General features: G+C 44.6%; 1 protein-coding gene across 2 annotated transcripts in view; it reads left to right on the top strand.

The window, feature by feature from the left end:
* Window positions 1-23962, top strand: part of LOC137563401 (uncharacterized) — a 74982-nt gene that overhangs the window by 40158 nt on the left and 10862 nt on the right. For both annotated transcript variants that reach the window (XM_068275804.1, XM_068275803.1), the window contains 3 exons: window positions 7366-7531; window positions 8260-8406; window positions 22289-23011. In XM_068275804.1, the coding sequence (XP_068131905.1) occupies window positions 7463-7531; window positions 8260-8406; window positions 22289-23011 (939 nt within the window). In that variant the 5' untranslated portion in view covers window positions 7366-7462. The remainder of the gene's footprint in view (window positions 1-7365; window positions 7532-8259; window positions 8407-22288; window positions 23012-23962) is intronic.

A 23962-nucleotide genomic window follows, 5' to 3' on the forward strand; every position in this document is an offset into this window, starting at 1 on the left:
GAGCACAAACACAGCAAAAACGCAGCAGGCTGGCAATTGTGATTCTGTTAAAACGAATCATACTAGTGAAAGAACAGCACTGTTATTTAAATGTTATTCATGGTGCCATTGCATTCCACAAAACGTGAGCAATCCGATTTTCGGATCACAAAGCAGCAAGCGGAAAAGGGCCCTAACTATTGATGCAAATGTTATTTTATAGATGAAAGGGTGATGGAATAATAAGTACGGTTCCCCTTCACTCTGCGTTATTCAATTTATAAGCTACAGTGATGGACATGTAATACAATGACTGTGTGAATGTTTGTTTGTTTCAGGGTGTCAGGGTACTGCTATGATATATAATACAAGAGGGATGACAATTACCTTTTTGTCACATCCTTGGAAAGCAGTGCATCGACACGTTCTGATTTCATTTTACAGTTTAATGGTGTTTTGTTTTCAGTTTTGTTGTTTGTTGTGCTGCTTTATACTTCCTGCATTCCCAGGATCGCTGTAACATAATTCCATTTTCAGTTGCTAATGGTTCAGAGAATGGCATTATCTGTGATACAGGAGACACCCAGGCTGAGAGCCCATACTGGGATAACACAATAACATCTGCATCCCTGGGACAAGATTTCACTGCAGACTCCATGGAGGTGTTGTACCTGTACAAAGCGTATCTTGGCACACATGATGATGATAAATTATACTCAGATGTTGACTGTCAACAAGAGAGATGAGCAAACTGACCTGTATAAATAAATCCAACCTCCTCACACAAATCCTGAGACTGGAACACATTTCAATAGATAAGTGATTCATGGGCCCTGTACTTTACCTGTGCTTTTCATACAACCACATTTCCCCCCAAACTTTAGCACACTATAGAAAATGTACATAGAAACAGGTTGGAGAGCACTAAGAGCGCTTCTCAGTGCTTTTAAAATCGCTTGCGCTTCAAAAAGCACTCGGCTAATGTGTTTGTATGGGATTCACACCAGATTTTTTTTCCAAATGCAAACGGAGGTGATTATGCCACAATGTAAAGTATAGGAAAAGTGGAAAATCGTTCTAAAAAGCGCTGAACAGAGCAATTTTCCCGTGTTTTTTTTTGCTGTTTTTTTTTTAAAAGCTGATCATTTCCAGCTCAAAATTTACTTTTTGCTCAACACAATTGCTCCAGAAATCGCTTGACACTGAATCGCAAACACCAGGATTCGCTTAAAAATCACTTCAGAAAATGCTAAGCGTTTTAGCTGGCAAACTAGTGCAAGGGAGGTTTCAACCAGGTTGCTTCATAGGACTTATAGAGTGCCTACAATATTCATCGGTTATATCCTTCTATTACAGATAAGTGCTTCAGGGGTTGTCTGATTAAAGGAGACATGATGCACATCTAGTGGAAATGCCCAGTGGTATCTTGTATTTGGCTAAGTTTCTGTCCCGACGTTTCGGGATGACTATTTACAAGGACCCTAAAGCCTTTCTTCTAGACTTTAAAGGATACCCAATGTGACGTGACATGATGAGATAGACCTGTTTATGTACAGTGCCAAGCACACTAATATCAATGCTGTGTTGCTTATTTTCTTTCTGTGCCTGAAAGAGTTAAACATCAGGTATGTAAGTGACAGTTTCTGTCTGGGTTGGGACTATGTCAGACTACAGTGTGACCTTCACTGATTAGGAATTACAACCATAAAACATTTTCTTGGTGGAAAATGGCTTCTGAGAGCAGGAAAGGGATAAAAAGGGTCAATAATTCATAGATTTGAGCTCTGACATACTTCAATGAATGTCTTTGAGCAGAAACAGTGAAACCTTAAAAACGTAAAAAGTAGATTTATATATAAAATAAAACTGTGGGATATCTAAAAAAAATAATTTCTAGGAGAAGCAGGATAGATGCAATAGTTTATTTCATCAGGTTATTTTCACCTCGGGTGTCCTTTAAGCCAAAGAAATGGAAACATGCTATGCATAAGCTTCCATAGCACATTGTTGCTTCTGTCAAACTTCATATAGCATCTGAATGGAAACAGCCTGGTCTATCCTTCACTCAGATTTTGGTGAATATAAATCAGAAAATGATATGTTAAAAAATAAATGCTCGTCTATTAGATACCGAACATCATTTTACCAAAACTTGTGAACCATACTTGGATATTCTTGATGGCCCTGACATGTCCTCTATTATTGAACTGGGATGAAAATATGTATATGATACGTGTTCATTTGGAAATGTTTAAGGCTTTATGTTCCCCCGGCTATGACTAGTCTGATAAAGCTAGTATCTCTCTATTCCCCAGGCCTGGCTGGCTAAATTGTTTCTGTTTATTGGTTAGGATGTTCTTATGTGACCATTTTTGTTTTGTTAATACGTTTTTGAGACCTCAATCTGTCCCTAGGGGCTTCCAGCGACAATTGTACTCTTTGTTCTCATGCTGCTGTTTGTATATTGAATTTTGTTTCAATAAAGCTCTTTTTGAAACTATAAAAAATGCTAAGCGATTACAATTATGCTTAGTGATTTTTGGTGTGCACTAGGCCTCAATGAGTCTGGTAACTGAAGAGAGCAGTTGTTTTAGTTAAAAAACAAACAAAAAAACACTGAAGTGAGAGGGAGACCATGTTTACTTCTTTTAAATAGAACCCGAGGTGGGTTCTAAGAATGTTATCAGCACATAGAGGCTGGGTCTGCCTATACTGCCCAGCCTCTGTTGCTATACCGATCCCCCCCTAAGGCCCACCTGCGCTCTGCTATGCCCCCATAAATCAAACGCCGAGCTGTTGACACACAGCGTGTCGCAGGCGGATGTTTACCTCTGTAGTGTGAGTCTCTGCCGCTCCCCCACCTCCTCTATAGCTCCGGTCGCTGCCCACGTCCCTTCCCTCCCCGCTGATTGAAGGGAAGTGACGTGGGCGGGGACCGGAACTATGGAGGAGGCGAGGGAGCAGCTGAGACTGACACTTACAGAGGTAAACAGCCGGCTGCAACACTCTGTGTGTCGGCAGCTCTGCGTTTGATTTATGGGGGATAGCAGAGCGCAGAGGGAGAGGCTTAGGGGGGATCGGTATAGCAACGGAGGCTGAGCAGTATAGGCAGACCCAGCCTCTGTGTGCTGATAACATTCTTAGAACCCACCTCGGGTTCTTTTTAAACAATACGGGCCAGTGCACACCAAAAACCTCTAGCAGATCTGCAAAACGCTAGAGGTTTTTGAAGCAGATTTTCAGAGCGATTATAGGCATGTTTATAGAGGTTTTCTAAACATTCCTAGCATTTTTTGGAGCGCTTTTGTGTAGCAGATTTCATTTATTGTTACAGTAAAGCTGTTACTGAACAGCTTCTGTAACAAAAACGCCTGGAAAACCGCTCTGACCTAGCGTTTTTCAGAGCGGTTTTCCATTTTCCTATACTTTAACATTGAGGCAGAAACGCCTCAGAAATCTAAAAAATGCTGCAGCCCCCGAGTTTGCGTTTGTGGAAAAAACAAACCACTCTGCTGTGCACCAGCCCATTCAAATACATTACCCAAGCAGTTTCCAAACAGCTAGCTTTTTTTTAAAACGCTCCAGAACCGCTCTGGTGTGCACCAGCCCTACCAGTTGCCTGGCAGTCCTGCAGATCTCTCTGCCTCTAATACTTTTAGCCATAGACCCTGAACAAGCATGCAAATCAGATGTCTCTGCCACAGATTACAACAAGATTAGCTGCTTGCTTGTTTCAGGTGTGTGATTTAGACACTACTGATGCATAAAAGATCAACAGGTTGCCAGGCAACTAGTATTGTTTAAAGGGAAATAAATATGGCAGCCTCCCTATCCCTCTCACGTCAGGTGTTCTTTAAAGTGAAATATTGTCCCATTCAATCTTGATGCAGGATTTCAGCTGCTCAACAGTTTGGGAATTTAATTTGGCATATGTTTTCTTTCATAATGCATAGTTTACAGGTCTGGACTCCAGGCAGGCCAGTTTAGCACACAGAGCCTTTTACTATGGAGCGATGTTGTTTTATATAATCAATGTTATCATGGATACTTGTGGTTGAACTGTTTGCAGGTAACACGTCAAATAGTCTTTCTCTTTAGCCCATAGTTTCTGAAACCGCGCAGAGCAGGGCAGCCACCACCGCGGCTGATAAGATGGCGGCGGGTCCCACTACTCAGCCGGCGGACTTCCGTGTGCGGGCGTGTGCTGACCAGGGACCTGGCCTCTCTGAGATTCAGAGGCAGAGGGTCATGCGCACGCGCGAGGTGGCAGGATATTTATTCTTTGAAAAGACAGGTCAGCTGATCCGACGATCAGCTGACCTTAGCCAGCCAATCACATGCTGACTTCAGGTCCAGCCCCCTGGGCGGGCTGGTGGAACTGGGTTTCTGCATTTAAGCCCACAGATGTCATTTGCTCACTATCTTCTGTCGTGAATACTTAGGTGTAAACGCTCAGACCTTAGCTCAGTTCCCGGGTGTTGATATCAAGGACATCACACCTCAGTTTAGGATTGTATTGCATATTTATCTGTGTCTTGACTTTCGCTATCCCTGACTACTCTCTCCTCTTCTCGATTTTGTACCTTTGCCTATCTGATTCTTATTTGCCGACCCTGCCTGTTAAACGGACTCTGAATCAGCCTTCTGTTCTTGTACTGCTACCGTCTCTCTGTTGCCGAACCTCTGCCTGTCTGACCTTTCTCTTTTCCCCAGTGGAACGTCTCCCACTGGTGGGATATCTCTGAGGCTTGCCTCTCCGAGACGCCTGCCCTAGCAGACGATTACTGCCAGGGGCTGAGATCCCAATCTTCACCTGGGCCGAGGATCTCACACACGGGGTTCCCATTCAGAGGTAACCACACCTCTGAGGAATCACCGTGTGGTGGATATTTCTACAGTCTTGTATATTGTACATTGTTGATTGTTATTCTTTCTGCTACAGTATCCAGAGGTTAGTTGCACTTGCATTATTGGTGATTCTGCAGATCATCAATAATCAGGTGACATCTGCATTATTGGTGATACTGCAGATCACTAATGATCAGATTCTCTCTGCTTACTAACACCGATCATTACATTTATCTACTTATATATGTGTTTTTTTTCCCTGGCATAGTATGGCTGATCCTACTGCTCCGTGTGGGATTCGGAAACCACCGGCTGGGAAGCGGAGGCCGCCACCATGCTGCCCTGCGCGGCGGCGGCTCCGTTATTCTTCACAGTACCACCCCCCCCCCCCTTGAGGAGTGGACTCCAGACACTTCCTACACGGTTTCTCAGGATGTAACTGATGAAATATCTTCCTCAATCTCTTAGCATGCATGCGATCCTCTGGAACCCAGGACCTGTCCTCCACACCATACCCTTTCCAATGGACCAGATACTGCACCGAATTCTGCACTAGGCGAGAATCCAAGATCTTTTCAACTTCATATTCTGTCTGACCCTCTATTACCACAGGGGGGGGAGGGGGGAGAGGAATCCACACACACTGCCGGTTTCAGTAGAGAGACGTGGAATGACCTCCCACATCTCATGCTGGTTGGAAGATCAATAACATAAGAGACATCATTGATCCTCTTGACCACCGGATAAGGCCCTATGAACCTGGGACCCAATTTGGTGGATGGTTGTCTGAGTGCCAAATGTCTGGTTGACATCCACACCTTGTCTCCTGGAGTAAAGTGCCACTCAACAGAGCGTCTCTTGTCAGCCTGTCTTTTTTGTCTCTGAAAGGCCATTCCCAAAATGATCTTTACTTGTCCCCAAAGTTCCCTCAAAGTCTTCTGCCAATCCTCCAGGGCCGGGAAGGGAGAGGAACACACCGGGAATGGGGAAAACTTAGGGGATTTTCCCGACACAACCTGAAAAGGGGACAACCCTGTTGACGAATAAATATCCTGCCGCCTCGCGTGGGTGCGCATGACCCTCTGAATCTCAGGCTCCGGGGCGGTGGCTGCCCTGCTCTGTGCCGGCGGCTCCGTGTGGGATTCGGTGCCCTATAGGAGACCGGCTCATTTAAATACCTGGTACAGCGTCCAATCCCTATGCTCCTGATGAGTCACGAGGGAGTGATAAAACTAGTTGAGCGAGCGGGGAGTTGGACGTACCAGGAACTAGTCAGCGGCGGCCAGGACGCGTTGAAACAGAGGACTATTATCCAGCTCGGCTTGGCAAACGGAGGAGAGCCCGTAATCAAAACTCTATGCCCTTAAAATCATCAGTGACATGTGAGTGCAATCTTTAATAAAGTTTTTAGAATTTTAAACTGTATTACGCTATGAGAGGCTCTTGTTTGAGGTATATGGAAAACGACCTGGACAAGTGAATCTGGAGTGTGTTGGTACTAATGGGACCAGGACCTGAGGTGCTGGGGTGACCTGGAGGCTTGCGCTGTTTTTGACCAGTCTGACAGTAGTCACATTGGAGTTGGTGAGTGCGCTTCATATTGGTGTTATCTGGTGGTGGACTAAAAGAAGCCTACAGCACGGACAAATGGACATTTAGATTGGGATTTTCTTTGTGTCACATGTGATATATGCAAGGATGTGCGCTGGACTACATTTATAAACATAAATAGTTACCTAAGGATCTGAACTTTACAAATATGCATGTCAAAGGAGTATATTAATATATTTTTTTTAAATTATGGGCTTGTAAATAGTGATGGACGCAAATTGAAAAATTGCACCTTTACTTCCAAATAAAATATCAGTGCCATACATTGTGATAGGGACCTAATTTAAATGGTGTAATAAGCAGGACAAATTGGCAAATAAAATACATGGGTTTTAATTATGGTAGCATGTATGAATTTCAAACTATAATGGCCAAAAGCTGAGAAATAATTATTGTTATTTATTTTTTAATATTCCTGTTAAAATTGATTTAGAATAAATTAATTTTCAGCAAAATGTATCACCCACAGAAAACCTAATTGGTGGCGGAAAAAACAAGATATAGATCCATTCATTGTGCTGAGTAGTGATAAAGTTATTGGCAAATGAATAGGAGGTGAAAGTTGCTCAGATGCAAAAAAATGTCAACCCTGTAGGCTGAAGTGGTTGAAAGTGGATGTATCCCTCCTTCCTGATGAGAGATGCTGTTCATTTATGCCCAGTGATGTTACTGACCTATTGTCAATTGGCATAATTAGTTATGAGATGTTCCATCAGGTATTTTTTTTCCTAGCATGTTATTATCAGCTAAATTAAGTGTTAAAAGGTTGATAAGATAATAGCTGACCAGTCCTTGAGTAGTTGCCTTTTATATGAGATTGAGGAGCAGGTCAGAATGTAGGAACTGTCTAATCATCACTACACACAATCCAGCATGTCATCTGTTTATTATTGAAACTGATATTAATGCTTACTTGTTTTATTCCAGAGGTAAAGAAAGATGCCGTCACTTTGTTATAAACCAGCTGTCAGATAGAGAATTGGTTGTGTCAGGAGATTCCTGCACTCATGAAAGTCTGCAGGCAATGATAAAGCATTACCAGAACACAACCATACAGCCTTTTGGAGAGAGGCTGTCTGAATCTTACATCAAGGTATACCAAGTATAGTCTGTAATCTGCTACAACACGTTACAGATATACATAGCCTTGCTCAACAGGGGGCTATTACTGTACTGTATAGTTTGTTAAATGCAATGTTTAGCTTACACCTTTATTGCCCTTTTCCAGCCAACCTTTTTTGTGACATTTAGAATGGGAGAGGATTGTTTCTGCTGTGTCTGTGTCCTCTTCAAGGAGATATGATCTCACTTCCTATTCCTGACCTCTTCATGTACCCTCATAGCATTGTATTGTTGTGGCGCCGGAGATGGAAAATAAAGAAAAAAAAATACAAAATTCTCAGAGGTTTTACTTCTGCCCCAATCCACCACTTCTTTCCCACCCACCTTCTCAATCCCTTCTGGACAGACTCACCTACTTCCTGTCAGGGCAGGAAATAAAGGTAATTCTCCAAGATGATGAAACAGAGAAAAATAAAAATACAAAATACTGTACTCCTTTCACTGCTAAGAAATGTTGGAATGAAATGTTGGCTAGAATTTGGCTTTTGACACCAGTTTATATCAGGTTGTTGCTAAACAGAAATCATAATAAGAGGTATTCTTACCTCTGCTCATAATAAGAGGTATTCTTACCTCTGCACCCGTTACAGTACCCTCCACATACAGTTGTCACACAATGGCCAACATATTTGTTACATAAACCAACTGCTTTCCCACAAATTTTGAATGTGCTATTTGCATGTTTACCGTACTTTTCAGTTCTCTGAAATGAACCAGCTTGACAGCATTCAGCCATCGCATATGAAGTATGAAGATGCTGTATCTCAAATAAAGACGTCAGCACAGAAAAACAGCAAAGGTGCTGTTCAGAATGGCCAGAGGAAAAAAAGTGTGCCTATAGAAGAGGTATGGTGAGGATAATAATAATAATACTACATTATACATTACATGATATACTGTATGTCAGCTTAATGAACCTGAAATGATGATAGACATGACATTTGTGATACTCAGCTGGGCCTTGAAACTAAGCTAATTAATTTGGGAAGAAAGACAAGTAAGATGGGTTTAAAAAATGTGTCATCTACTATTCTTTTCCCGAATGCAGGGAATCTCCGACTTACAAATGCCTGCTGATACGAACCTGCATGTGTGTCCCCAGTGTGCCCCACATGCTTCCACTCCCTCCATGTGTCTCCTGCTCTTTTGTAAGTGTAGCTGGCTTACCTAATCCATGGTGCCCGTGGGGATTGCAGTCCTCCTTCTCCTTTGCACGGCTCGCTCTAGTGATGGCTTGTGCTGATGACACGAGCAGTACAAGTCATCACTAGAGTGAGCCATCCGGAGGAGGAGGTCTGCTATCCAAGCCGGTGCCATGAATTAGGTATGCCAGCTGCCGCTACAATTTCACAGGAGCAGGAGGCACGAGGGAGGGAGTGGAAGCATGCAGTAGGAGCAGGCACACTGGGGACAGAAGGGGACACTCACTTGGGACAAAAGGAAACACATGGGGAATGGAAGGGGGCACACTAGGGACAGAAGAGGAGACACATAAGGGACACATAGGGGACACAGGAGGATACCATTTGGGGAGAACATGTACAAGGCGCTATTAAACCTGGACACACCAGGTTTAATATATACCTACCCGTCACTGTTTTGTATGACTTGTAAGACCTCAATAAACTGAGTTTTGTTTATCAAAAAAAAAACCTGGACACACCGGGATATATATATATATATATATATATATATATATATATATATATATATATATACATACAGTGGTGTGAAAACTATTTGCCCCCTTCCTGATTTCTTATTCTTTTGCATGCTTGTCACACTTAAATGTTTCTGCTCTTTAAAAACCGTTAACTATTAGTCAAAGATAACCTAACTGAACACAAAATGCAGTTTTAAATGATGGTTTTTATTATTTAGTGAGAAAAAAAACTCCAAATCTACATGGCCCTGTGTGAAAAAGTGATTGCCCCCTTGTTAAAAAATAACTTAACTGTGGTTTATCACACCTGAGTTCAATTTCTGTAGTCACCCCCTGGCCTGATTACTGCCACACCTGTTTCAATCAAGAAATCACTTAACCTCCTTGGCGGTATGAAAAATACCGCCAGGAGGGAGCGCAGCAGTTTTTTTAAAAATTTTTTTTTTTTTAATCATGTAGCGAGCCGAGGGCTCGCTACATGATAGCCGCTGCTGAGCGGCATCCCCCCGCCCGCTTCGATCGCCTTCGGCGATCTCCGATCAGGAAATCCCGTTCATAGAACGGGATTTCCTGGAGGGCTTCCCCCGTCGCCATGGCGACGGGGCGGGATGACGTCACCGACGTCACTGACGTCGGGACGTCATTGGGAGTCCCGGGCCACCCCTCGGCGCTGCCTGGCACTGATTGGCCAGGCAGCGCTGGGGTCTGGGGGGGGGGGGGGCCGCGCGCCGCAGCAAATAGCGGCGATCGGGCGGGGGCCGGCGGCGATCAGAGTGCTGGCGCAGCTAGCAAAGTGCTAGCTGCGTCCAGCAAAAAAAAAATTATGAAAATCGGCCCAGCAGGGCCTGAGCGGCACCCTCCGGCGGCTTACCCCGTGTCACACACGGGGTTACCGCCAGGGAGGTTAAATAGGAGCTATCTGACACAGAGAAGTAGACCAAAAGCACCTCAAAAGCTAGACATCATGCCAAGATCCAAAGAAATTCAGGAACAAATGAGAACAAAAGTACTGTAATTGAGATCTATCAGTCTGGTAAAGGTTATAAAGCCATTTCTAAAGCTTTGGGACTCCAGCGAACCACAGTGAGAGCCATTATCCACAAATGGCAAAAACATGGAACAGTGATAAACCTTCCCAGGAGTGGCCGGCAGACCAAAATTACCCCAAGAGCGCAGAGAAAACTCATCCGAGAGGCCACAAAAGACCCTAGGACAATATCTAAAGAACTGCAGGCCTCACTTGCCTCAATTAAGGTCAGTGTTCACGACTCCACCATAAGAAAGAGACTGGGCAAAAACAGCCTGCATGGCAGATATCCAAGGCGCAAACCACTTCTAAGCAAAAAGAACATTAAGGCTCGTCTCAATTTTGCTAAAAAAACATCTCAATGATTGCCAAGACTTTTGGGAAAATACCTTGTGGACCGACGAGACAAAAGTTGAACTTTTTGGAAGGTGCGTGTCCCGTTACATCTGGCGTAGAGGTAACACAGCATTTCAGAAAAAGAACATCATACCAACAGTAAAATATGGTGGTGGTAGTGTGATGGTCTGGGGTTGTTTTGCTGCTTCAGGACCTGGAAGGCTTGCTGTGATAGATGGAACCATGAATTCTACTGTCTACCAAAAAATCCTGAAGGAGAATGTCCGGCCATCTGTTCGTCAACTCAAGCTGAAGCGATCTTGGGTGCTGCAGCAGGACAATGACCCAAAACACACCAGCAAATCCACCTCTGAATGGCTGAAGTAAAACAAAATGAAGACTTTGGAGTGGCCTAGTCAAAGTCCTGACCTGAATCCTATTGAGATGTTGTGGCATGACCTTAAAAAGGCAGTTCATGCTAGAAAACCCTCAAATAAAGCTGAATTACAACAATTCTGCAAAGACGAGTGGGCCAAAATTCCTCCAGAGCGCTGTAAAAGACTTGTTGCAAGTTATCGCAAACGCTTGATTGCAGTTATTGCTGCTAAGGGTGGCCCAACCAGTTATTAGGTTCAGGGGGCAATTTCTTTTTCACACAGCTCCATGTAGGTTTTGAGTTTTTTTTCTCACTAAGTGATAAAAACCATCATTTAAAACTGCATTTTGTGTTCAATTATGTTATCTTTGACTAATAGTTAACGGTTTTGGATGAGCAGAAACATTTAAGTGTGACAAACATGCAAAAGAATAAGAAATCAGGAAGGGGGCAAATAGTTTTTCACACCACTGTATATATATATATATATATCCCGGTGTGTCCAGGTTTTTTTTTTTTGAAAACTCAGTTTATTGAGGTCTTACAAGTCATACAAAACAGTGACGGGTAGGAACTTTCGTACATCAAGAATAAAGTACATAGAAATACAGCAAATTTGAGCATATCTTGTCTGATATTATCATTCTAAGCTCTTGATAAGCCAATATTTGCCAAAATCTGGTCTCTGATAAGATCTGGATCTACATAGTCATGTGCGGCCAGCCAGTTACACCATATTTTTTCAAACTTACCCACATCCCCTCTATGTTTGTAAATAATTTTTTCCAATTTTAAAGAAGCAATTACCTGCACTATCCACATATTTATAGTGGGGGGGGGGGGGGGTTGGGATTTTTCCACATCTGAAGAATCAATTTTCTAGCCACAAATAACACTCTTAAAATTGCAATTCTAGTGTGATCGGATATAGTACCATCCTCAAATGCCCCCAGTACACAAACCACCTCAGTGTGTGAAATCTTTATATTAAAAATTTGGTCTATGGCGGCGGCCATCAAAATATTGTTCCAGTATCTTCGTAATTTGGGACAGTTCCAGAGCATGTGTAGCAAGTCTCCGTGATCTCTAGTAGTGTTGGGCGAACACCTAGATGTTCGGGTTCGCGAACGTTCGCCGAACATCGCCGCGATGTTCGGGTGTTCGCGCCGAACTCCGAACATAATGGAAGTCAATGGGGACCCGAACTTTCATGCTTTGTAAAGCTTCCTTGCATGCTACATACCCAAAATTTGCAGGGTATGTGCACCTTGGGAGTGGGTACAAGAGGAAATAAAAATATTTGAAAAGGAGCTTATAGTTTTAGAGAAAATTGATTGTAAAGTTTCAAAGGAAAAACTGTCTTTTAAATGCGGAAAATGTCATGTTTCTTTGCACAGGTAACATGCTTTTTGTCGCCATGCAGTCATAAATGTAATACAGAGAAGAGGTTCCAGGAAAAGGGACCGGTAACGCTAACCCAGCAGCAGCACACGTGATGGAACAGGAGGAGGGTGGCGCAGGAGGAGAAGGCCACGCTTTGAGACACAACCCAGGCCTTGCATGAGGACAAGAAGCGTGCGGATAGCAATGCTTTTTGCCGCCATGCAGTCATAGATGTAATAAAGATGAGAGGTTCAATAAACAGGGACCGGAAACGCTAACCCAGCAGCCGCAGCAGCACACGTGATGGAACAGGAGGAGGCGCAGGAGGAGAAGGCCACGCTTTTTGAGACACAGCATCCCAGGCCTTGCATGAGGACAAATAGCGTGCGGATATAGCAATGCTTTTTGCCGCCATGCAGTCATAAATGTAATAAAGATGAGAGGTTCAATAAACAGGGACCGGAAACGCTAACCCATCACAGATGGTCATTGTTCATGTTACTTGGTTGGGGTCCAGGAGTGTTGCGTAGTCGTTTCCAATCCAGGAGTGATTCATTTTAATTTGAGTCAGACGGTTTGCATTTTCTGTGGAGAGGCGGATACGCCGATCTGTGACGATGCCTCCGGCAGCACTGAAACAGCGTTCCGACATAATGCTGGCTGTCGGGCAAGCCAGCACCTCTATTGCGTACATTGCCAGTTCGTGCCAGGTGTCTAGCTTCGATACCCAATAGTTGAAGGGTGCAGATGGATTGTTCAACACAGCTACGCCATCTGACATGTAGTCCTTGACCATCTTCTCCAGGCGATCGGTATTGGAGGTGGATCTACACGCTTGCTGTTCTGTGGGCTGCTGCTGCATGGGTGTCATAAAATTTTCCCACTCCAAGGACACTGCCGATACCATTCCCTTTTGGGCACTAGCTGCGGCTTGTGTTGTTTGCTGCCCTCCTGGTCGTCCTGGGTTTGCGGAAGTCAGTCTGTCGGCGTACAACTGGCTAGAGGAGGGGGAGGATGTCAATCTCCTCTCTAAAGTCTCCACAAGGGCCTTCTGGTATTCTTCCACTTTGACCTGTCTGACTCTTTCTTCAAGCAGTTTTGGAACATTGTGTTTGTACCGTGGATCCAGAAGGGTATAAACCCAGTAATTGGTGTTGTCCAGAATGCGCACAAAATGCGTGGGTCGCGTTCAATGCAGTCTAGCATGAATTGAGCCATATGTGCCAGAGTCCTGCCAGAATCCTCATCATCCTCTTGTGAGCGTTGTGATAGTTGTTGTGATGCATCATAGTCGTCACCTTCTTCCTGGTCTGCTTCTGCTGACCATTCGCGCTGAATTGTGGAAGTCCAACGTGCACCGCTCTGGCCCTCGTCAGTGGTGGCAGGAAATTCCTGCTCCAACTCCAGCTGTTCCTCCTCCTCTTCTTCGTCATAGCTGCTGGGGCCAGCGTTTCCTAAGGGAAAAGATGGCCTGATGTTGGTATCATCACGCTGATCATTTTCTCCTTCAGATTCCCCCAGTTGCATCATGACAGCTGTTTCCTTGATTTTCAACATTGACCTCTTCAATAAACACAGCAGTGGTATGGTAATGCTGACTGAAGAGTTGTCACTGCTCACAAGCAACATGGATTGCTCAAAATTTTGGAGGACTTGGCAGAGGTCCAACATGTTGGCCCAATCGGATCCACAGAAACTTGGCAGCTGTCCGGATGCGCCTCGGTACTGCGCCGTCATGTACTGGACCACTGCACTCTTCTGCTCGCAAAAGCGGGCTAGCATGTGCAGCGTAGAATTCCAGCGCGTAGGGATATCACACAGCAAGCGATGGTGGGGGAGATTGAAGCGCTCCTGCATCTTGGCGAGTGCCCCCAAAGCAGTACTGGAATTTCTGCAATGCTTGGCCACTCGTCGCACCTTCAACAGAAGATCGGCCACACCTGGGTATGTCCTCAGGAACCGCTGAACTACTAGGTTCATTACGTGCGCCAGGCAAGGGATGTGTGTCAGCTTAGCCAACCTTAAAGCGCGAATGAGATTACTCCCATTATCACACACAACCATGCCCGGTTTCAGGTCCAGCGGTGCCAGCCACAAATCCGTCTGTTCCTTTATTCCCCTCCAAATTTCCTCCCCTGTGTGCTGCTTATCCCCAAGGCAGATCAGCTTCAGCAACGCTTGCTGACGCATGCCAACAGCTGTGCTGCACTGCTTCCACGATCCTACTGCTGCTGGGTTAGCGTTTCCGGATGAGGTACAGCTTTGAGATGCGTTGGAGGAGAAGGAGTCAGAGAGGTAGGTGCTGCTGTTGTTATCCAGTGGGAGGGACGGCGGTGCAGCTGTTTGCGGCGTGGGCAACACCCGCGCAGTAGCAGGTGAGGAATCGCTGCCAGGCTCCACAAGGTTCACCCAGTGCGCGGTAAGGGAGATGTATCGACCCTGGCCGAACGCACTCGTCCAGGTGTCAGTGGTGAGGTGAACCTTGCAGGCAACGGCATTCTTCAAGCTTCGGGTTATTTTGCTGACCACGTGCTCATGCAACTCAGGCACTGCAGAGCGCGCAAAGTGGTAGCGGCTGGGAACCACGTAACGTGGGATGGCCACTGACATCATGCCCTTGAAGCTGTTTGTCTCCACCACTCGATATGGCAGCATTTCGCAGGCCAGAAGCTTGGCTATGCTGGCTGTTACTGCCACGGCCCGGGGGTCATTTGCTGGCAATTATCTCTTGCGATCAAACATCTCCGAGACAGACAACTGAATCGTAGGGCTGCACACTAAAGGGCTGTTGGTTGTTGTGTTTGATGAACACTGGGAGACCTCAAGAGCACTACTCCGGAAAGTGACAGTGTCAGCGTCTGATGTTTGTGAATGTTGTGAACCACGCAATGGCTGGGCTACTGCTGCTGCTGAGGCGGGTCTGGTGGTGAGTCTGGTGACCCCAAAGGAGGCAGTGTTGCTGGTACCCTGTCCTGCCGCGTTTGCCCACAGAGTGGGATGTTTGGATAGCATGTGGCGGCTCATGCTGGTGGTGGAGAGGTTGTTAATACTTTTCCCCCTGCTCAGGCGGGTCTTGCACACCTTGCAAATCACCATAGTACCATCCTCAGTGCAGTCTTCAAAGAAAGCCCAGACTTTGGAGCACCTGCCTTGCTGGCGATTTCTGTTTGCGCCTCTTTTGCCTCTCACTTGAACTTCCACGCTTGTGGTGCCTGAAATTGCGTGCCGCCTACCTTGTGGCACAAGGCGAACTCGTGCAGCAGTGGGTTCTTCAACAGACTCATCTGTGCTGCTGCTACGACGGCGATGTTCTCGTTCACAAACAAAATCTGGGTCTCTGTCCACATTGTCCATACCCTCCTCTTTCATCTCCTGAAACTCGTCATATGTCATTGTGGGGGGCCGCCGCCGTGCTCCTCAGAACAACCTCTGCGCAGCTCACTCCAACGTCGTCTTCCAGATCTTGTCGGCTGACCTCCTGCAATTGCAACCCCTCCTTCCCAACTTGCTCTGGGATTTGGGTTTCCGAGTCCTCCTCGGACTCGCCTTGTATTTCAGTGCGCGGTGCATTTCCCACAGTTAATGGTTGTGAATCCGGGCACAACATTTCTGGCTGTTCCTCCATTGACCTTTGAAAGGTGGAAGTTTGTTGGGCTGGGAATAGCTCCTGCGAATACCCCATTGTGTCCTGAGGTAATTCATCGGACTGGTTATCTGGCAGTTGTGTGCGTGGTGTCACTGCCGGTTGTGTCAGCTTTGTGCCCACTGGCTCCTTGTAACTGGCTGAGGACTCGGACCTCGTGCGTGATGTGCTGGTGCTGCTTAACCCACTGCTGGACGCTTGAGAGGTCATCCAAGTAATTATCTGGTCCTGTTCTTTTGGATTTGTGAGGGTTGTTGTCCTGGACAACATGGGCGGTATTGAGTGGGTTTTCTTGGGTGCTCCCCTGTGGCCTGTACGTGAACCGTCAGGGGAAACACCTCTTCCCTTGCCCCTCCCTCTTTCACCGGATTTCTTCCTCATTTCACTTATCCTTAAAGTACACGCTGACTGGCAGCAGTACAGTGGCAGTACAGAAATGCTATACAGTGGTGGGTGAGCGGTGTACCACTATTCCCAGCAGCGACACAGAGCACAATGCTATACAGTGGCGGGTGAGCGGTGTACCACTATTCCCAGCAGTGACACAGAGCACAATGCTATACAGTGGCGGGTGCGCGGTGTACTACTGTTCCCAGCAGACACAGAGTGGCAGTAAACACAATGCTATATAGTGTGGCTGAGCAAGGTACACAGAGTGGCAGTAAACACAATGCTATATAGTGTGGCTGAGTGAGTGGTGTACTACTATTCCCAGCAGACACAGAGTGGCAGTAAACACAATGCTATATAGTGTGGCTGAGCGAGGTACACAGAGTGGCAGTAAACACAATGCTATATAGTGTGGCTGAGCGAGCGGTGTACTACTATTCCCAGCAGACACAGAGTGGCAGTAAACAGAATGCTATATAGTGTGGCTGAGCGAGGTACACAGAGTGGCAGTAAAAACAATGCTATATAGTGTGGCTGAGCGAGCGGTTTACTACTATTCCCAGCAGACACAGAGTGGCAGTAAACAGAATGCTAAATAGTGTGGCTGAGCGAGGTACACAGAGTGGCAGTAAACAGAATGCTATATAGTGTGGCTGAGCGAGCAGTGTACTACTATTCCCAGCAGACACAGAGTGGCAGTAAACAGAATGCTATATAGTGTGGCTGAGCAAGGTACACAGAGTGGCAGTAAACAGAATGCTATATAGTGTGGCTGAGCGAGCGGTGTACTACTATTCCCAGCAGACACAGAACAGTAAACAGAATGCTATATAGTGTGGCTGAGCGGTGTACCACTATTCCCAGCAGCGACACAGAGCACAATGCTATACAGTGGCGGGTGAGCGGTGTACCACTATTCCCAGCAGCGACACAGAGCACAATGCTATACAGTGGAGGGTGAGCGGTGTACTACTATTCCCAGCAGACACAGAGTGGCAGTAAACAGAATGCTATATAGTGTGGCTGAGCGAGGTACACAGAGTGGCAGTAAACAGAATGCTATATAGTGTGGCTGAGCGAGCGGTGTACTACTATTCCCAGCAGACACAGAACAGTAAACAGAATGCTATATAGTGTGGCTGAGCGGTGTACCACTATTCCCAGCAGCGACACAGAGCACAATGCTATACAGTGGCGGGTGAGCGGTGTACTACTATTCCCAGCAGACACAGAGTGGCAGTAAACAGAATGCGATATAGTGTGGCTGAGCGAGGTACACAGAGTGGCAGTAAACACAATGCTATATAGTGTGGCTGAGCGAGCAGTGTACTACTGTTCCCAGCAGACACAGAGTGGCAGTAAACACAATGCTATATAGTGTGGCTGAGCGAGGTACACAGAGTGGCAGTAAACAGAATGGTATATAGTGTGGCTGAGCGAGCGGTGTACTACTATTCCCAGCAGACACAGAGTGGCAGTAAACAGAATGCTAAATAGTGTGGCTGAGCGAGGTACACAGAGTGGCAGTAAACAGAATGCTATATAGTGTGGCTGAGCGAGCAGTGTACTACTATTCCCAGCAGACACAGAGTGGCAGTAAACAGAATGCTATATAGTGTGGCTGAGCAAGGTACACAGAGTGGCAGTAAACAGAATGCTATATAGTGTGGCTGAGCGAGCGGTGTACTACTATTCCCAGCAGACACAGAACAGTAAACAGAATGCTATATAGTGTGGCTGAGCGGTGTACCACTATTCCCAGCAGCGACACAGAGCACAATGCTATACAGTGGCGGGTGAGCGGTGTACCACTATTCCCAGCAGCGACACAGAGCACAATGCTATACAGTGGAGGGTGAGCGGTGTACTACTATTCCCAGCAGACACAGAGTGGCAGTAAACAGAATGCTATATAGTGTGGCTGAGCGAGGTACACAGAGTGGCAGTAAACAGAATGCTATATAGTGTGGCTGAGCGAGCGGTGTACTACTATTCCCAGCAGACACAGAACAGTAAACAGAATGCTATATAGTGTGGCTGAGCGGTGTACCACTATTCCCAGCAGCGACACAGAGCACAATGCTATACAGTGGCGGGTGAGCGGTGTACTACTATTCCCAGCAGACACAGAGTGGCAGTAAACAGAATGCGATATAGTGTGGCTGAGCGAGGTACACAGAGTGGCAGTAAACACAATGCTATATAGTGTGGCTGAGCGAGCAGTGTACTACTGTTCCCAGCAGACACAGAGTGGCAGTAAACACAATGCTATATAGTGTGGCTGAGCGAGGTACACAGAGTGGCAGTAAACAGAATGGTATATAGTGTGGCTGAGCGAGCGGTGTACTACTATTCCCAGCAGACACAGAGTGGCAGTAAACAGAATGCTATATAGTGTGGCTGAGCGAGGTACACAGAGTGGCAGTAAACAAAATGCTATATAGTGTAGCTGAGCGAGCGGTGTACTACTATTCCCAGCAGACACAGAGTGACAGTAAACAGAATGCTATATAGTGTGGCTGAGCGAGGTACACAGAGTGGCAGTAAACAGAATGCTATATAGTGTGGCTGAGCGAGCGGTGTACTACTATTCCCAGCAGCGACACAATGACTGGGGGGACCCTGGCTAGCGTGGCTGGAGCGCGAACTACCCTGCCTGCCTACCCAAAGCTAAACCCACAGACAAATGGCAGAGATATGACGTGGTTCGGGTATTTATTTACCCGAACCACGTGACAGTTCGGCCAATCAGAGCGCGTTCGGGTCCGAACCACGTGACCCGTTCGGCCAATCACAGCGCTAGCCGAACGTTCGGGGAACGTTCGACCATGCGCTCTTAGTTCGGTCATGTGGCCGAACGGTTTGGCCGAACACCATCAGGTGTTCGGCCGAACTCGAACATCACCCGAACAGGGTGATGTTCTGCAGAACCCGAACAGTGGCGAACACTGTTCGCCCAACACTAATCTCTAGCACATCTAGGACAAGCTGGCGAGGGAAGTAGGCCAAAATTAAATAGTCGTTTAGGTGTATAGTGAGACCTATGAATTATCTGAAGCTGCGTGAACTTCTGGGTAGCATTTACTGATAACAGGGGTATAGCTTGAAGGGCCTCCAACCAATCTTGATCTGATAGAGTCGGAATATCTTTGGTCCACATGTCTCTACATTTCAACGGGAATTTTCGGTGAAAATCCTCAAGTAACATAAGATAACATTGGGAGATAAGGCCTTGTTTGGTCGTTGCTTGGGCCACCATATTTAAAACAGGGGCTGATTGAAGTCTAAACTTGTATGTCTCTGCCTGTTTCTTAATTGCGTGTTTAAGTCGTAGGTATTGGAATTGTAGAACCCCCTTAGAAATTGGATGGCACCTTTGTACTACTGAGTTAAAAGACGCAAGGCCCTCCCGATTCCATATCATTAATAGTTTATCCACCCCAACTTTTTCCCACATTTGCCCAAAGTCTAACCCTGCCAGTTCCGATAGCCCATAATTTCGCCAAATCGGGGTATATATTGTAAAACCAGTAACCTGTTGGAGGAACCTAACTTTGTGCCAAACCTTGAGCATGAGAGTAAATGTGGGCATTTTGGGTTGTATCATATTAACTCTACCTCCCTCCAATGCTTCATATATTGTTTTAGAGCTCAGCCAGTAGTTTAAGAGATTTCTACTTGATTCCGCCAAATCTTCTTGTTCCCATCCCCCCAGGTGTTGCATCTGAGCCGAAAGAAAATATATCCATGGATTAGGGACTGCTAGCCCCCCTTCCTCCTTGGAATGCTGTAGAAGTTCAAGTTTAATTCGGGGCTGTTTTTTGTTCCATATCAGATCTCTAAACATCCTGTCAAATATTTTAAATAGTTTTTTAGGCAGCCATACGGGGTAATTATGTAGAAAGTATAGAATTTGCGGCATTAAGACCATCTTTATAAGGTTTACCCTGGCTACTAGCGATAAAGGTAACTTCAGTCATGCTTTAATTTTAGACCTAGATCTATCTAGTAGGGGAGCAATATTTAATTGCTCAAATTTAGTGGGCTCCCTGGACTATTCCCAAATACTTAAAAGATCCTACCACTTTTAATTTAGATTTTGCTACAAGGGGAGGTATTACAAATGGATCTACTGGCATTATACAAGACTTATCCCAATTCACAGAGAGACCAGAGTATTCTTTAAATTTTTGAAGTAAAGTAATAGTGGCTTCTAATGAGGACTGTGTATCTGCCAAATACAACGTGTCGTCCGCGTAAAGCGATATTTTTTCTTCATTGTCCCCGTATTGGAACCCCGAAATGTACGAAGAGCCCCTTACACATTCTGCAAGAGGCTCAATGGCGATTGCAAAAAGCAACGGCGATAGGGGGCAACCCTGCCTCGTACCGCGCTGCAGATTAAATGGGGATGAAACAGAGCCATTAGCCCTTATAATAGCAGAGGGAGATCGATACAGTGTCCTCACCCAACCAATAAAATATGGACCAAACCGCAGATGCTCCAATACCCCACATAAATACGTCTATTCCACACTATCGAAGGCCTTGGCTATATCCAGTGCAAGAATTGCCCTGTTGCCGCGTTATCTGCTTGGGCTTGAAGGGCCTCAATTCACTAAGCAGTTTAGACTAGTCTACAGATGTTAGATGTTTTTTAGTCTACTGATGGTTTGGTCAGTTGCATCAAAGGGGAATTCACTAATACCAAATGTTTTAGACCTGTTTTTAGACCTGGTCTAAAACATTTGGTAATTAGGTCAGTAAAGCAGGGAAAATTATCACAAGATGACAATTCACGGGCCACGGCCCAACCAGTATAAACGCGGTCAGATGTGTCTTTGGCTATATGTGTCTTAACTGAGGACATTCCAGAAGCGCAAGTGTGAAGCCTTGGGCTGGCATATTGAGACCATCAGAATCTTGGACATATCTTTTTGCCACATTCTGACCCGTCTGAACTGTTTTTTAAGAGTGTATATGTTATAATTTGTATTTTGAAAACTTCAATAAAAACTTTGAAACAGAAAAGATGCAATTCACAAACAAGTAACTATGACTGACATCCTTCTCCTCTGACTACAATTAAACTCCTGCAGAATTAATACAAAAGGTTCCATCCTCACGTCTAAAATACCTCACAGAATTATTTTACTGAGAGAAATTAGCTGGTCTAATCTCTGGCAGAAAAAGTGGGCGTGGTTACTTCTTGTTTGCCTTTGTGAATTGTGTAATTACTGAATGTTAGAAACATAACACCAAACCATCTGTAGACTAAAAACCATCTGTAGACTAGTCTAAACTGCTTAGTGATTATACAACGGCAAATACGGTATTTAATATTGGTGTAGACACGTCATAAGTTAAGTGCAAATATCTCACTAAATAAACACTACATAAACTTTCTAAGAGGCTGCCATTAGCTGTATATTGGAACCTAGCCCTACTATAGCCAGCTGTAGAGTCCAAACCACAGAAAAAGCAATATTCTTGGACTGCTTATTATAAGTGCTGATGCAAGACACACAGTACCTGGGCAAGGCAGAGTAAAATATTTAAAAGGTCATATCAGTCAGTAAATAGCATTTTATGATGCACAGCATGGAAGATGTACAGCAGCATGCACTGTCTCAGTGGCTTTCTGAACGACCGCAGTTTTTTTTTTTTTTAAATCCATAACAACAGAATGAAAGCAACAACTCAACATCCACGTACAAGAAAAAGCCTTTAAAGCAGGATTAGTGCAATAACTGGTATAAAAGCTGTGACATGATATCAATGTAGAAATGAAATGTAATTCCAATCAAGAACTGAATAGGATTATTAGATTAGGTATAGATCTAGCAAAAAGCTTAAATAATAACTGCTATTGGCTGTGATCAGTGACAATAATGTTAATTTGTGTTGTAGGACATAACTCCACCAATTCCAGACAGGATAAAAGTTGTAAATGATAATTATAATGGGCAAATCTATTCTACGATAAACAAGGAGGTAAATGAAGGTCTATATGTTAATAGTAAGAAAACGGATATCCTCTATTCTGTGATCAAAGAAGCACAGTTCAATCACATGAACATGGCTCAGGCGAGTACTCCAGATATCCTTTATTCTGAGGTTAAACTAGATCACAATATACCTGCAGCACTAAGACACCTAAAAAGCTCCATACACTCTGCAGGAAAAGAAGGAATGAAGTTGCCTGTGGACACAAGGACACCTAAACTCCTCAGTAGTTTGAAGGACCTATCAGAATGTGAAGTTGTAGAGATGAGATTTGCAACAGCAGTTCAGACTGTTAACAGTAAAACAGTAACCGCTCCTATATTACGTGGCAGAGGTGAAATTCCTGGCAATGCATTTGTGTATTGTAATGTTACAGATCCCGAGGTTGAGGAAACTTATGAACAAATACCATTTAGAGGCCTCCACTCTACCAATAATTACGAGACTGTAGACCAGACTTCCAGCTATTCTATGAGTTGTATGTATGATCACATTTCCACTCGGACCTGTAAAGAAGTTACTTCCAGAGAAGTTAACAAGAAGGTGGCTGTTGCATCAGACAATGATTATGAAATTGTTTGTAGAGACGTTTCAAAGCCAGCAGGAAGGAAACCGAATGTTGCTAAGGTATGGTCACTCCTTACCCTTCATTCTCTAAAAGTTCCTGTAAAGGTTAAAGCATACATGGAATAGTGGACAGCTTCATTTATTGGGAAGATTCATATTAAGGATTAATATCATGAAATGATAGTAGATTACAAGTAGAGACCACACATGTTATAATATAAATGTATATATTTTCTGTTTATATGAGGGCCATCCAGAAAGTAACAGCCATTTGCTTTCATCTGCCATGCGAGGTATACTTTCAGTGTAATTTTATTTACATCTGTCAGGTTAATCTTTTCCCTCCCTCCTGCACTGCTTGTGACTGCAGAACACCAGTAACTGTTTGTTCAGCATTAACATGAAACTTTTTCAGCATTTACATTAACATGAAACATCCCTAATTCCTCTACCCCTTAGGTAGGAAGTGTGATACTATTACAAGGAAGGGACTGAAAACCTTATAAAAAGATATGATCAATGCTTAAACAAAGGAGGTTATGCAAGGAAATAATCAGAAGATACAGTGGGTCTGATCCAATTCACCTTTTCTCCTTTATTTCTTTCCTAGGTGGTATTTCACATCATATCAATAAAATGCCTTTTAACCACTTGAGGACCTAGGGCTTTCTACCCCTTAAGGACCGGCCACTTTTTTTCCATTCAGACCACTGCAGCTTTCACGGTTTATTGCTCGCTCATACAACCTACCACCTAAATGAATTTTGGCTCCTTTTCTTGTCACTAATAAAGCTTTCTTTTAGTGCTATTTGATTGCTCCTGCGATTTTTACTTTTTATTATATTCAGCAAAAAAGACATGAATTTTGGCAAAAAAATGATTTTTTTAACTTTCTGTGCTGACAGTTTTCAAATAAAGTAAAATTTCTGTATACATGCAGCGCGAAAAATGTGGACAAACATGTTTTTGATACAAAAAAACCCATTCAGTGTATATTTATTGGTTTGGGTA

This window comes from Hyperolius riggenbachi, chromosome 3 (assembly GCF_040937935.1).
Source record: "Hyperolius riggenbachi isolate aHypRig1 chromosome 3, aHypRig1.pri, whole genome shotgun sequence".
Lineage (NCBI taxonomy): Eukaryota > Metazoa > Chordata > Amphibia > Anura > Hyperoliidae > Hyperolius > Hyperolius riggenbachi.